The sequence below is a fragment of the Hemitrygon akajei genome, chromosome 3 (genome assembly GCF_048418815.1).
Source record: "Hemitrygon akajei chromosome 3, sHemAka1.3, whole genome shotgun sequence".
Taxonomy (NCBI): domain Eukaryota; kingdom Metazoa; phylum Chordata; class Chondrichthyes; order Myliobatiformes; family Dasyatidae; genus Hemitrygon; species Hemitrygon akajei.
Window position 1 is genome coordinate 78,821,054 of NC_133126.1, and position 15,570 is coordinate 78,836,623.

Below are 15,570 nucleotides of genomic sequence, written 5' to 3' on the forward strand. Positions count from 1 at the left end.
CTATACTAACTTTTTTCTTCTTATCGCACTTTTAGTTGCATTATGTTAAATTTTAAAAGCTTCACAATCCTCGAGCTTCCATTAATGCTTCCTATATTATATGCCTTTCTCTTGATTTTAAGCAGTCTTTGACTTGTCAGTCTCCGTTGCCTCATCCTTCCTTTAAAATACTTCCTCTTCTTAGGAATATATTTATGCTGGACCTTCTAAATTGCTCCCAAAAACTCCAGTCATTGCTGTTTTGCCATCATTCTTGCTAGCATCCCCTAGAAATCAACTTTGGTCAGTTGCTCTCTCACTCCTCTGTAGTTCCCTTCACTCCAGTGTAATACTGATATATCTGATTTTAGTTTCTCCCTCTCAAATTGCAGGCTGAATTCTATCATATTATGATCACGGCATGCTAAGGGGTCGTTTACCTTATGCTCTCTATAGTAGTGATGAGTAGGTTACAAGTATGCTTAAAAGGTCACCACTAGGCTGCTTTTATACTTTGTAATCCTCATAACGATTATACTTGCTTCTATTCCTTGTTAATAACTTCTATAACTTGTGTAATGCACTTTAAAAAAATGCTCGAATACCATAAAAATAAACATTTTAACCCAATGATCCAGTGATTGATATAGTCTGTTCAATACTGTGTTAACAATTTCTTACCTGTTAATAACGCCATATGCTTCTTCAGTGCCTATTATACAGAGTGCATTCACAGCAGCATATGTTGGAGCAAGATGTGGCTCTTGGCCTGGTCCACCACCAAATCCACCATTTGGACTTTGACATCTTGCCAAGAATTGACAAATGCTATTTATGAAAGGAAAATGCAACTGATTTAATAAATCAATTTTTTTCATTATTTGACTTCAAATTGTCCTATAGCAACATATGATTTCTAATATTTTACCCAGAGCCCACTTGCGACTATTCAACATGAGCGATCATCTCAAACACATAAGCACATTACATAGGTGTCTTCTAGCCAAAATGGAAACTTAGTTTGTAATTTTCTTTAAATATAATTGGAAGTCACATCAGAAAATTCACTCAGTGGAAGAACATTATGCCCATGTCAAGTCAGATGAATTATATTCCAATCACATCAGAGAACACCCAAAAGTATAAGGTACAAATCAGTGGGGGGAAAAAATTGGGGCCTACATGCACAACAACAATATTTCATTAATGATTAATAATCTAATTTTTATCTCATTTTCAGCAACATGGTCATGGAAGAGTAGCAGATAGTGCAACATATTACAGCTCAGGGTGTCAGAGTTTGGAATTCAATTCCAACACTGTCTGTAAGAAGTTTGTACATTCCCCACATGACTGCCTGAGTTTCCTCCCACAGTCCAAGGACCTACTGGTTAGTAGGTCATTGTAAATTGTCCTGTGATTAAGCCAAGGTTAACTAAATGGCATGCTCGGCAGCATGTCTCGGGCCAAAGGGCCTGTTCCATGTTGTATCTCTAAATAAATAAACATACTCATACTTTACATACTACATGTACTCAAATTGAAAATAATTGCCTTGAGCACCATAAGCATGTTACTAAAGATAATTATAGTTTACTATATTAATAACTGACAAAAGTTACATGCCAAAGTTGGCCCCTGGCTAAAACTGGTGGCACCAGTACTGCACATGGAAGCACAAAATTAGAGACAAAATTAGATTAAGGGAATGGCCAAAACCAAGACACAAATTTTAAAGCAGCCAATTACATCATTCACTTTGAACCAAAAAAGATCTTCAAATATCTTTTAAATGATTAAACCACTTAAAGGAAGTTTCAGGGTCACCACAAATAAATCACAAAAGGTATAGATGCCTATTTGCAGAGAGATGGTATCCAAAGAGCACATTTTTTCTGCAGCTTTTCAAAAGCCAACTAGCACATGTAGAACTTGCTATCACACCTTGGAAAGGATATAGTGGCAATGACTACGAAAGAGTGCAGTGCAAATTTGCCTCATTTTCTGCTTACAAGGGTTAGGTTATAAGATTAAATGAACTAGATTTTCTATACCACAAGGTTATGGGGAAATAACAAAGATTGGAGTGTTTGCAAGGAAACAAAAATAATTATTTGAAACAGAGAAAAAAAAGAACTATTTTCTGCTGCCAAGGCTGTCCTAGATATCATCTGAAAATTAGATCCAGGCAATTCAGAAGAAAAATTAAGAAAGTGAAACACAGTGGCTGCATATGTTGAAAATCTGCAGCAAAACACAAGAAGCTGGAGGAATTCAATGGGTCAGCATCTATGAAGGGAGATAGTCAACATTTTGGGTTGAACCCCTTCATCAGGACTGCAGGCCAAGTAAAGACTACTGTACTTCCACCTCCCTATGTGTGCCAAATACATCATTATTTATGAAGAATGTTGTACTTTATTAGCTATTCATGAACAGGAATAGCTAAGTAAGGATGACAACTTTCCACCATAAAATACACAACATGCCAGCTGAATAAATTTATTACTTACCATCAATAAATGCTAAGGAATAGGAAGACAATGTTGGTAGGTGAAATTAGAATGCAGAAAAGCTATGATAAGATTGCAAGCTGGTACAAGTTCAAGGGAATACTCCAGAACAATACTCCAGCTTCAATGGATGATTTAAAAATAGAAGAGAACAAATCACGTCATTAAAAACACTTTCTATCATTCCACTTGTTGCATATAAAATGATCGTCGCAATGCATTCAGAATAATTTATTACTTTTAATTGTGGTATGGGATTACCACTTTATGCAACAGTATTTCATTTCTCTGAATGAAATTAAGGTTATTTTGTAAGAATTAAATCCTTCTTTAACACTGAAGATATTTGAACCACAAATTTGTAAATTCAACATTAAAAAGCACTGTAGAATTGCTTTCTACTTAAATTATACTGTATGTCTTTATTTCTACTTTCAGATGAGTGAAATCCTGTTCATGAATAGCTAAGAAAGTACAACATTCTTCATAAATTATGATGTATTTGGCATATATAGGGAGGTGGAAGTACAATAGTCATTACTTGGCCTGCAGTAATCAAGAGTTTGTACAAGTCAAAACTCAGAAGCTGAGGTTCAAATATAAGGTCTAAATCTCAACTTTCAGAAGGCTTTCTGAGAAAAAAAATAACAAGGAAATGGAAGTCAGACCCTGCAGCAGAAACCAGTGCAACAAATGTATCCATGATTGATATCAACTTATACAACAAAAATTGGGTGATCATCCCAGAATCATTTCAAAGTATCAGTGCAAATTATTGCCCCTATACTGTGAATGGGATTGATCAGAAAGCCAGAAATCAGTGAAGCTCTTCTTGTCTGCTTTGAATTGCTACAACATGATAGCAAGCACCATTAGTCAGAAATTCCTGCTAAAAAAGAAAATATGTGATGATTAGCTGGAATAGAAGAGCCAACTAAAGCAACATGAGGCAGTAAAGAGATAGCAAGCAAACTACAACGCCTGATATATGATCACATTTTTTAAAGCTTACAATGGTATTCCAATAACAGGTTCTCATTTTCCAAGTTTAGCATATACTCACTGGGAAGCTGTGCTTTCATCGAGTGGCTCGTTCAGAAGCTCCAAGCTGTGCAAGATCCAGTAACAGAGCCAAGGTCGGCTGGCATCCAAACACTGAATTAAAGCAGAAACATACTGTATAGTGACAAAAGAAATAAATGCAGCAAAAATATAAAATACCTGATACATGCAGTACGTATACAATGCTTATAAAAAGTATTCACCCCCTTTAATATGACACACCAAATCATCACTTGCACAGCCAAATGGTTTTAGAATTATAATTTATAATATAAACTATAATTCATTAATGGAGATTGCCTGTGTGTAGTCAATTAATTAATTACAGTAAAAATACACCTGTATCTGGAAGCAGCATCTTGGCAAAAACTACACCATGAAGACAAAGTATGACAAGGTTACTGAAAAACACAAGTCAGGAGAAGGATACAAGAAAATTTCCAACTCACTGAATATCCCTTGGAGTACAGTTAAGTCAATCATCAAGAAATGGAAATAATATGGCACAGCTGTAAATATGCCTTGAGCAGGCCATCCTCAAAAACTGAGTGACCATGCAAGAAGGGGACTAGTGCAGGAGGCCTCCAAGAGACCTATGACAACTCTGGAGGAGTAACAAGCTTCAGTGGCTGAGATGGGAGAGATTGTGCATACAATTGTTGCCAGGGCAGCTTTCTGGGAGAGTGGCAAAGGGAAACCCACTGTTGAAAAAATCTCTCAGTTAGAATTTGCCCAAAGGCATGTGGGAGACTCTGAAGACAGCTGGAAGTAGTTTTATAGTCTGAAACCAAAATTCATTTTTTTGGCCATCAGACTAAACGCTCTGTTTGATGTGAACCAAACACTGCACATCATCACAAAAACATCGTGAAGCATGATGGTGGCTGTATCATGCTGAGGGGATGCTTCATTGCAGCGAGTCCTGGAAGGCTGGTGAAGGTAGAGGGTAAAATGAATGCAGCAAAATACAAAGAAGTGCTGAAGGAAAACTTGATACAATCTGTAAGAAAACTGCAACTTGGGAGAAGACTTATTTTCCAGCAAGACAATAACCCCAAGCACGAAGCCAAAGCCTCAAAGGAATGGCTTAAAAACAACAAAGTTGATGTCTGGAGTAGCCGTGTCAGAGGCCAGACCTCAATCCAATTAAGAATTTGTGGCTGGACTTGAAAAGGGCTGTTCACTCACAACCCTTGACAAAGCTTGAGCAGTTTTATAAAGAAGAATGGGTAAAAATTGCAGTGTCCAGATGTGCAAAGCTGATAGAGACCTATCCACACAGACTCAAGGCTGTAATTGCTGCCAAAGGTACATCTACTAAATACTGATTCTAAAGGGGGGTGGGGGGGTGAGTAATTATGCAATCAATTATTTTGTTTTTAATAACTTTAATAAATTTAGATCAATTTGTAGAAATTTGTTTCCACTTTGATATGCAAGAGGTTTTTCTACTGATCAATGTCAAAAAAGCCATATTAAACCCACTGTGATTCAATGTTGTAAAAAACAAATCATGAAAACTTTCGGGGGAGGTGAATACTTTTTATAGACACTGTATTATCGGTTACATAGGTTTTTATGTTGCAATTTCCTAAAGTTATGAAACAGGTATAGCTGTGAAGATGAAGTGGGGTTCTTGGGGACATTGCCCCAAGATTCAGGGGAGAAGATTTAGGACGGAGATGAGAAGAAACTGTTTTTCCCAGAGAGTGGTGAATCTGTGGAATTCTCTGCCCAGGGAAGCAGTTGAGGCTTCTTCACTAAATACATTTAAGAAACGGTTAGATAGGTTTTTACATAGTAAGGGAAGTAAGGGCTATGGGGAAAAGGCAGGTAGATGGAGCTGAGATTACAGACAGATCAGCCATGAACTTATTGAATGGCAGGGCAGGTTCAATGGGCCGGATGGCCTACTCCTGCTCCTATTTCTTATGTTCTTACAAAGGGGTCGGCAAGGAAGAAACTACAACTTCTTAATGAAGTTACAGCCTCACTCATCTCACTTCAATCAGACCACCAGTAATTGAATGATCTTTGCAACTCAGTGTTACCCATCTGTTAAGGCTGTCATAGCCAAGGAAACATACAATAAATAGCAGGATCTAGAGTGATATGGTAGAACAAAGGGATATATGTCCACCAGGTAGTTAAAAGGATAGCAAATGAATTCCATCTGGTGATTAAGTTGGCATATGTGGTGCTCTCCTTTGTTATCTAAAGAATAAGAGCAATGAGTTTATGCATGTACTGTGTACTACATAAGTCAAACCATAGCCTGAGTACTATTTACAGATCTGGTTATCATATTACAGAAAAACACGATTGCACTGGAGAGCAGAGGAGATGTATGAAAGTAGAGCCAACAATAGAAAATATGTGTGACAATTTTCTTCGGAGTAAAAGAGGCTTAGCAGCTGTAATTACAGTGCAAAACATTATGAAGAACATAAAAAAGATTAAATATGAGAAACATTTGCTGAGAAATTAAAAAATATAAGATACAGATTTAAGAAAATAGGATTACAAGAGAGATGAGGCAATTTTTTTTGAGTAAGTGTATGGTAGATGTCTGGAACTGACTGTGTCAAAGGGTGGTAGAAGTGAAATCCTCATTGCTTCTATATAGTATTTAAATATACACCAGAAGTACCACGACTTGCAGGGGTACAAAGATGAGATTAAGTTGGATAGCACAGATACAAAAAGCCACAAGGGCTCCTCTTGATTTGTTAGTTTTCTATTCTGTAAAAAAAATTTGCTTAAGTACCGTAGCTAAAAAAAAAACCTACCTAAAATCATCAATACAAAGATAAAACTTTGTAATGCCCCTTTTTTAAAAAAAAAAGAGATGCAGCACAATAACAGGCCTTTCCGGCCCTGAGATCTCACCTTAATAATTGACTTGAACATCTTCCCAACCACTGAGGTCAGATTAACAGGCCTAGTTTCCTTTCTTCTGCCTCTCTCCCTTCTTGAAGAGTCAAATGACATTTGCAATTTGCCTGTCTTCCAGAATCATTCCAGAATCCAGTGATTATTGAAAGATCATTATTAATGCCTCTACAATCTCTTCAGCCTCCTCTTTCTGAACCCTGTGGTGTACACCATCCAGTCCAGGTGACTTATCTACCTTCAAACCTTTCAGTTTCCCAAGAAACTTCTCTTTAGTAAAGGTACCTTCACAAATTTCATGACCCCTGACAGCTGGAACTTCACCATACTGCTAGTGTCTTCCACTGTGAAGAATAATGTAACATACTTATTTAGTTCATCTGCCCTTTCCTTGGTTCCCAATACTACCTCTCCAGGATAGTTTTCCAGCAGTCCAATATATACTCTTGCCTCTCTTTTACACTTTTATGTATCTCATGAAACTTTTGTTATCCTCTTTAATATTATTTGCAAGCTTATTTTCATATCACATCTTTACCTTCTTAATGATTTTTTTAGTTGCCTTCTGTTGGTTTTTAAAAGCTTCCTAATACTCTAACTTCCCACTAATGTTTGTTCTAATATATGCCCTCTCTTTGGCTTTTTATATTGGCCTTGACTACTCTTGTTAGCCACAGTTGTATCATCTTGCATTCACAGATACTTCATTGATCTCAAGGAAATTACAGTGTCACAGTAGTATTACAAGTACACAGATATACAAATATTAGAAGAGAAGTAAGAATAAAAATAAGTTAACTTAGAAATAAGATATAAGGATTTACAAGTCAAAGTTTGCAAGATTTCTTCTCCGGCTATAGTTTGACTCATTATAGAGCCTGACGACCGAGGATAAGAATAACCTCACATAGCACTTTTTGGAGCAGTGCAGTTGTCATAGTCTATTAGTGAAAGTGCTCCTCTGTTCAGCCAAGGTGGAATGCAGGGGGTGAGAATTGTCTGGAATTGGCAGGATTTACTAGAGGGTCCTTTGTTCTACCACAACCTCCAGTATGTCCAGTTTGATTCCTATAATAGAACCAGCCTTTCTAATCAGAAGAATACTTCTTCCTCTTTGGGATGTATATATTGAAATCCCCAATGACTATTGTAATTTGCCCTTCCGGCATGCATTCTTAATTGCTTCCAGAAAGTCCAATCATTGCTGCTCTGCCGTCATCCCTGCCGTGTTCTTTTCCAATCAATTTTGGCAAACTCTTCTCTCATGCCTCTGTAATTCACTGAAATACTGATACATATGGCTTTAGCTACTCCTTCTCAAATTTCAGGGTTATTTTATCATATTATGATCACTTTCCCCCAAGAGTTCCTTTACCTTAAGCTCTCTAATCAATTCTGGTTCATTGCACAACACCCAATCCAGAATAGCTGACCCCTAGTAGGCTCAACCATGAGCTACTCTAAAATGCCATTTATAGGCACTCTAGAAACTCCCCCTCTTGGAATGCAGCACCAAACTGATTTTCCCAACTTACATGTATATTGAAATCCCCTATGACTATTGTAACATTGTCCTTCTAGCATGCATTTTCTATCAACATGTACAAAAGCTGGAGGAACTCAGCAGATCGGGCAGCATCCGTGGAAACCAGCAGTCAACATTTCAGGCCGAGACCCTTCGTCAGGACTGAAGGAGGAGGGGGCAGGGGCCCCATAAAGGAGGTGGGGGAAGGTGGAAGGTGCCAGGTGAAAAACCAATTAGAGGAAAGATCAAGGGGTAGGGGAGGGGATAGGTAGGAGATGTGAAGAAGGAATGTAAGGGGAAAGCACTATGGGTAGTAGAAGGCGGCAGAATCATGACAGAGGTGAAAGGCAGCTGGAGGAGGAGGCAGAGTGAAGGTGGGATGGGGGAAGGGAGAGGGAGGGAATTACCAGAAGTTGGAGAATTCGATGTTCATACCAAGGGGCTGGAGACTACCCAGACGGTATATGAGGTGTTGCTCCTCCAACCTGAGTTTGGCCTCATCATGGCAGTAGAGGAGGCCATCTATGGACATATTCGAATGGGAATGTGAAGCAGAGTTGAAGTGGATGGCAACTGGGAGATCCTGTCTGTTGTGGTGGACGGAGTGGAGGTGCTTGACGAAGCTTTGAGACCGCTTCGGTCCCTCAATCTGAGTTGGGTCTCGCCGATGTAGAGGAGGCTGCACCAGGAGCACTGGATGCAATAGCTTCCTCCTCCAGCTGCCTATCAGCCCTCTCATGATTCTGCCTCCTTCTACTATGTACACACAGTGCTTTCCCCTTACATTCCTTCTTCACCTTTCCTGCCTATCCCCTCCCCCATCCCTTGATTTTTCCTCTTATTGGTTTTTCACCTGGTACCTTCCCCCTCCCCCCCACCTTCTTTATAGGGCCCCTGCCCCCTCCTTCAGTCATGACGAAGGGTCTCAGCCCAAAACATTGACTGCTTGCTTCCACGGATGCTGCCCGACCTGCTGAGTTCCTCCAGCTTTTGTATGTGTTGATTTGACCACAGCATCTGCAGTGTATTTTGTGTTTACTATGTATTTTCTATCTTCTGTTGTAACTTGTAGACCACAGCCTTACTACTGTTTGGGGGTCTGTATACAACTCCCATCAGGGTATTTTTACCCTTACAGTCCCTTAGCTATATCCACAATGATTCAACACCTTGCAACCCTATCTAACCTCTTTCTAATGATTTAATTTCTTTTTTTTTTAAATCAACAAAGCAATGCCACCCCCTCTGCCTTTCTGCCAGTCGTTTTGATATAATGTGTATTCTTAGACATTAAGCTCTCAGTTAAAATCTTCTTTCAGCCATGATTCAGTGATGGGTGCAACATTGTACATGCCACTCTGCCACTGTTGTACAAATTCCTCTACCTTATTCTGTATACTGCGCACATTCAAATATAACACCTTCAGTCCTGTTGATTGAACACCTTTTTTGATTTTGCCCGCCTTTTACTTTGCAACTCATTCTGTTGACTGCAATTATGCCCTATCAGCAGCTTCTCCTGACTACACAATGTCTCCTTTTGTAAACCAGCCACTTCATCTTCAGCACTATCATCTGCCTTTTCTATGATACATCTTGCATTGAAATATACACAGCTCAGGACACTAGTCGCACCATGCTCAACTTTTCATTCCTAACTTTGTCTGAGGTCTTACCAACATCTGCCTCCACAACTGGCTATGATGCACCCCGTCAGTATACTCTGCACCACACATCTATAGAAGTTTCTCAAAGTTTTAGATGTCATGCCAAATCTTTGCACACTCCTAAGGAAGCAGAGGAACTCCCGTGTTTTCTTCATACTTGCACTTACGTGCTAGGACCAGGATAGGTCCTCTGAAATGAAAAGATGCAGGAATTTGTTGCTGACCCTATCTACCTCTGATCCTCCGACGAAAACTGGTTCATGGACCTCTAGCTTTCTCCTCCTGAAGTCACTAATCAGCTCCTTGGTCTTCTGACAGTGAGCAAGAGGTTGTTGTTGTGGCACCACTCAGCCAGATTTTCAATTTCCGTCCTATATGCTGATTCATCACCACCTTTGATTCGGTCTACGACAGTGGTGTCATTAACAAACTTGAATATGGCATTGAGGTTGTGCTTAGCCACACAGTCATAAGTGTAAACAAATAGAGCAGGGAACTAAGCACACAGCCTTGAGATGCACCTACGCTGATGGAGATTGTGGAGGAGATGTTGTTGCCAATGTGAACTGTCTAGGGTCTGCAAATGAGGAAATCAAAGATCCAATTGCAAAGGAGATAATGAGGCTCAAGCTTATTGAGTAGTTTTGAGAGGATTACCATTGAATGCTGAGCTGTAGTTGATAAAGATTATCCAATTCGCTTCTCAGGCAGAATATGTTTTATCACCAACCTCTCAAAACACTTCATCACTGTGGATGTCAGTACCAGTAGATGATAGACACGTAGATAGGTTACCATTTTCTTCTTAGGCATTAGTAAGTGAAGCCTGCTTGAAGCAGGTGGATATTTCAGACTGCCAAAGTAAGAGGACAAAGATTTCATGAACACTCCAGCCAGTTGATCAGCATAGGTCTTTAGTACGTGGCCAGGCACCTTGTCTTGGCCGGATGCTTTTCATGGGTTCACCCTCCTGAAGTCTACTTGCACATTGAACTCGGAGGCTTACCACAGGATCATCGAGGACTGTGGGAGCTCATGATTGTTCCTCCATGTTTAGATGGTCAAAGTAAGCAGAGAAGGCATTGAGCTCAGTTGGAAGCGAAGCCCAGTGTCACCCATGTCACTTGATTTAACTTTACAAAAGGTGATAAAACCACCACAACTGTCAAGATTCCTTCATTGATTCAAGTTTAGTGCGGAATTGCCATTTAACCCATGAGATGGTTTTCCTGAGATCATACCTGGACCTCTTGTAACTTTCTTATTGACTAGACCTGAATGTCTTTGATCTGGCCTTCAGCAGATTGTGGATCTCATGGTTCACCCAGGGCTTCTTATTGGGGAACACTCTGAATAATTTTGAGGGGACACACTTGTCTACAACTGTTTTAGTAATGTCTGTGACAACCATGGTGTATTTATTCAAATCCACAGATGAGTCCTTGAACATGACCCAGTTCACAGACTGGAAGTAATCCCATAGTGGCTCCTCTGCCTCCCGTGACCAACTCTTTGCTGTCCTAATCTCTCGAGCTTTGCTCTTTAGTCTCTGTCTATAAACAGGTTGAAGGACAGCCAAGTGATCCAATTTACCAAAATGCAAAGTGCCAAAGCCACAAGATCATCAGGGACTGTGGGAGTTTGTGATGGTTCCCCCATAATTTGAAGGTCAGAGAAAGCGTGGAAAGCATTGAGCTCATCTGGAAACAAAGCCCTGTTGTCACCTATGTCACCTGATTTTCCTTTATTTCAATTGAGCCCATAACTGTTCCTGTCTACCACATTCAATGACATTAGCTGTCTAACACAAGAAAATCTGCAGATGCTGGAAATCCAAAGCAACACATATAAAATGCTGGAGGAACTCAGCAGCCAGGCAGCATCAATGGAAAAGAGTAAACAGTCGACGTTTCAGGTTGAGACCCTGCATCAAGATTGAAGGAAACCAGTCCTGATGAAGGGTCTTGGCCCAAAATGTTAACCGTTTACTCTTTTCCCTAGATGCTGCCTGATTAGCTGACTAACCTAAGATCACAATTCAAATCATAAATGGCCATAATCCAGTTGATATCTATCTGTGTTCTCAAAACAATTTTATTATTCTTGAATAGCAAGCAAACCTTGGGCTTAACAATAACAATTTCTAAAAGCTATGAATACAGGGTTCAGCAAGAGGAGATTGGATTTCCCTCCCTAACTTCTACATTCAAGCAGTAGAAGAACCCTGTAGAACAAGTGTAATTGTAAAATCCATACTTATGAATTGTAGGAACCAATAATCTTCCATATATCAAGGGCTAATCTGCAGGAAGTATAAAGATAACAATCACTAAATAAATCTTGTGGTTTGTCAACCCATCAATAATCCTGAAAATATTCTCTAAGGAAAAGGCAATAAGGCAATGATGCAAAAAGCATCATCTGCTTATGCCTTGGATTCAACGGTTAGTTTTATAAACAACGATTAGTTTTAAAGCAACATATTTTCTGTTTAAAACACTTGAATCCCAAATAAAATAACTGCATTCCTTCATTTTCATCTGGGAAAAATCTTCCAAACTTCATCATGAAGTTGCATATCAGAAGTTCAGGATTCACAAAATCATTTCCACTTCCCTTGTCTGAAGTCTTACCGAATATGACTCAGAGAGGTGCCTCAGGCCTTTCTTCAAGTACTGGAAATGTTTCTCCCTTTGCAAAACAGGCCTGTAAAACATCAGACACAATTGGATCAGCCATTACATTTATACAGTATATTACCAGTACTGAATCTTTACATGTTACTGTAAACTGACACATTCATTTATACTTTTGGACTGCTTTTCATTAACTTGGAAGTTAGAAGCAACAATTACAGACCTAAGTATAGTTCTAACTACAGAGCTCAAATCACACCATGAATTGATGCATTGAAGCTTAAATGTTTCATTGTATAAATAATGACCACCTTGCATTCAAGGAAAGAAGTTATGTTGCAGCATTACTACAGAAAACACCAAATGAAACTCCATCTGCTTTATGTTCAACAAACAACTCCAACACAAATATCCATGATGAGGCCTAGTTATAAAATCTAAAAGTTTTAAACTTAAATGTTCCCTCCCAGGATGATGAACAGACTATTTTCTTTTATGAAAAGCACAAACTTCTAAGTTTCAGAAATACAAGCCTGGAAAATGAATTCAGATGCCAGCTGTGACTGAGGTTGTAATAACTGACACAAAACAGTTTATGTACCATTGTTTCCAAAGCCATCACAGTTTTTTTTTTGCACAATTTCCAGGAAACTGAAAGTATAATTGTATTTGAAGCAGTAACTGTCATTCACAAAACATCATTCAAGAGGTGCTGAAGGTCTGGCTTCTGACCTGGATAAGTAAAATATATGCAATGTGCTTCATTTCACAATGTATCACAGAGCAAAACAGAGTGTAATATTGAATTTACATATTTTAATATTCATAAAATTGGAATGGCAATAACTGAGCGGTCCTGCTTAGTTAGCTACTCTCTCTCCAGCTTTACTGCTTCATTTAAAGCGGCTAGCTGGTCTAAATTTTATCATCCATGTCAATCCAACCAAGCCTGAAGCACTTTAACTTACACAGTTGACAGGGAGAAGACTTGGTAAGTAGCTTCATTTTGTTCCAAACTTAATTTTTTACAAAAATCAAATTGTTGCAAACTTGATTCCAAGAATGTCAAATTGGTCATTGCACCTATAACCATTGTTGCATGTGAACAAGAAAAATGAACCCTGGCAAGGGAATGCAAACTGCATTAAATCAAAGTTCAAAGTAAATTTATTATCAAAGTACATATAAGCCACCATATCCAACCCTGAGGTCCATTTCCTTTCAGACATACTCAATAAACACAAAGAAACACAATAGAATCAAAAACCATATGCAAGACAGACAAGAAAAACATGTGCAAATAAAAACAAACTATGCAAATACAAAAATAAAAAAACAAATAAAATAATGATTATAAATATGTAACTCTTGCTTCGGCTGGCAGCTTAATATAGGGGGTGATAACCCCCGGCCCGGCCAAACTTCAGAAATCTCGTTTGGGCGGATGCTGCGTGATGTGTCCCATTACACATCAGTACCCTGAAGTAACAAACAGTACACAATATGCGATTAAACGATTCAGCTTTCTAATTCTTACTTTAACTATATGGTTAGTAAGGAAACAAAAAAAAAAGGCCCATTCTTATTAAACAGTTTGTTGCGCAAAGTTGGAGCTCACTGATAAGTCGATTGTCCACCATCAACCTCCTCCAATTGTCACTGCCCTTCGGACCCTCATTCAAGTCCACCCCGTCCGGCGATCTACCAAACCTCTCCATTCACATCTTCTCTCCTCATCTCTCCCCGGCAAAAGCCCGCGAAAAATCTTCTTCCAGATTCACAAGACAGAGCAACAAAATCCTGATTGGCTAACATGCATACCACAGTCCTGTTATCTCCAGCCATAACCCAAACATTGCTGCTACAGAGAAACTGTTACCTCAGCAGAGAAGCCATTAAATTAGCTGTGAACCCTTACAGTGCATTACAAATACATAAGCAATAAATACCAAGAACATGAGATGAGGAGCCCTTGACAGTGAGTTCATAATTGTGGGAACAGTTTAGTGTTGGGGTGAGTGAAGTTATCCCCTCTGGTTCAAGAGCCTGATGGTTGAGAGTAATGACCATTCCTGAACCTGGCAGTGTGGCTCCTGAGGTTCCTGTACCATCTTCACGATGGTAGCAGCTGGAAGAAAGCATGGCCTGGATGGTGGAGGTCCTTGATGAGGGATGCTGCTTTCCCGCAACAGCCTTTTAGATGTCCTCACTGGTGGTGAGGGCTTTACCCATGATGATCTAGGTCATATCCACTACTTTTTGAAGAGTTTTCCATTAAAGGGCATTGGTGTTTCCATACCAAGCAGTAATGCAACCAGTCCGTATACTCTCCACTGTACGTCAAAAGAAGTTTGTCGAAGTTTTAGATGACAGACTGAATCTTAGTGAACTTCTAAGAAAGTAGATACACTTACTGGACTTTGCAAAGCATGATCCCATACACAGAAAGAGGATACTTGTTTTTAGAGAGGTTGCTGTCTCTTTCAATTGTAGCTACTGCAATGTTCCTAAACAAAGAGATGGAAGATATTTCCCCACAAGCTTCATTCTCAATTCAAGAAAGCTGTTTCATAGTGCTTATAATGTTATGGTGTTAAGATTGTGCAGCCCCCTCACCAGGCTCGTTGCTGGCCCCATTAACAGCCACAGGACTCAGTTGTGAGAAGACCACCTTTCATAAACAATATACATCTAGGGTCAATATGATTTGGGGTTCAGCCAATAGGAATGTTGTGATGGTCCTATTAAAGAAACCTTGATTTGAGCTAATGCTGTGTAAATACTGCTCATACACAATTGTCAGTCGGCACGAAATAATAGATCATACAATGCATAATTTCAGCTTCATGTAACAGTTAGTAAGAAAAGGGGAAAAAAGGGCCCATTACAGTTAACCCAGTCCAAATGTGCACACAAAGCTGGAGCTCATCTTGAAGTCATCCTCTTTACTCAAGCACCGGACCCACAATTTGTGTGAAAGCACAAACCACATTCTGAACTTCGCTCAAAATCTATCTTGAATAAATGGGCACTCTCTTGCAAGCATTGGCCCTTCCTCCTTGGAGCCATTCATTTGCACAAAGCACTTTGTGCAACAGGAACACTCCTTTCCAAGGCATGCTCAGCCATCTTCCCTCCTGTCCTCTCAATGCCCGCAAAAAAAAAAACACGAATCACACTGTCTCTCACAAATCTCTCCCCGCGGTGTTCTCTCGAACTTTCTCCCAGTTCCACCACACTGATTGGCTGACACAACATTCCAAAGCTGAAAACCCCTTATCTTTTAGCTGAAACCT

General features: G+C 39.4%; 1 protein-coding gene across 1 annotated transcript in view; it reads right to left on the reverse strand.

The window, feature by feature from the left end:
• fntb (farnesyltransferase, CAAX box, subunit beta) overlaps nucleotides 1-15,570 on the reverse strand; it is an 85,683-nt gene that overhangs the window by 43,652 nt on the left and 26,461 nt on the right. Inside the window, exons 3-5 of the mRNA XM_073040202.1 lie at nucleotides 12,272-12,344; nucleotides 3,556-3,647; nucleotides 661-807 (exon numbers count right to left, since the gene is read on the reverse strand). Of these exons, the coding sequence (XP_072896303.1) occupies nucleotides 661-807; nucleotides 3,556-3,647; nucleotides 12,272-12,344 (312 nt within the window). The remainder of the gene's footprint in view (nucleotides 1-660; nucleotides 808-3,555; nucleotides 3,648-12,271; nucleotides 12,345-15,570) is intronic.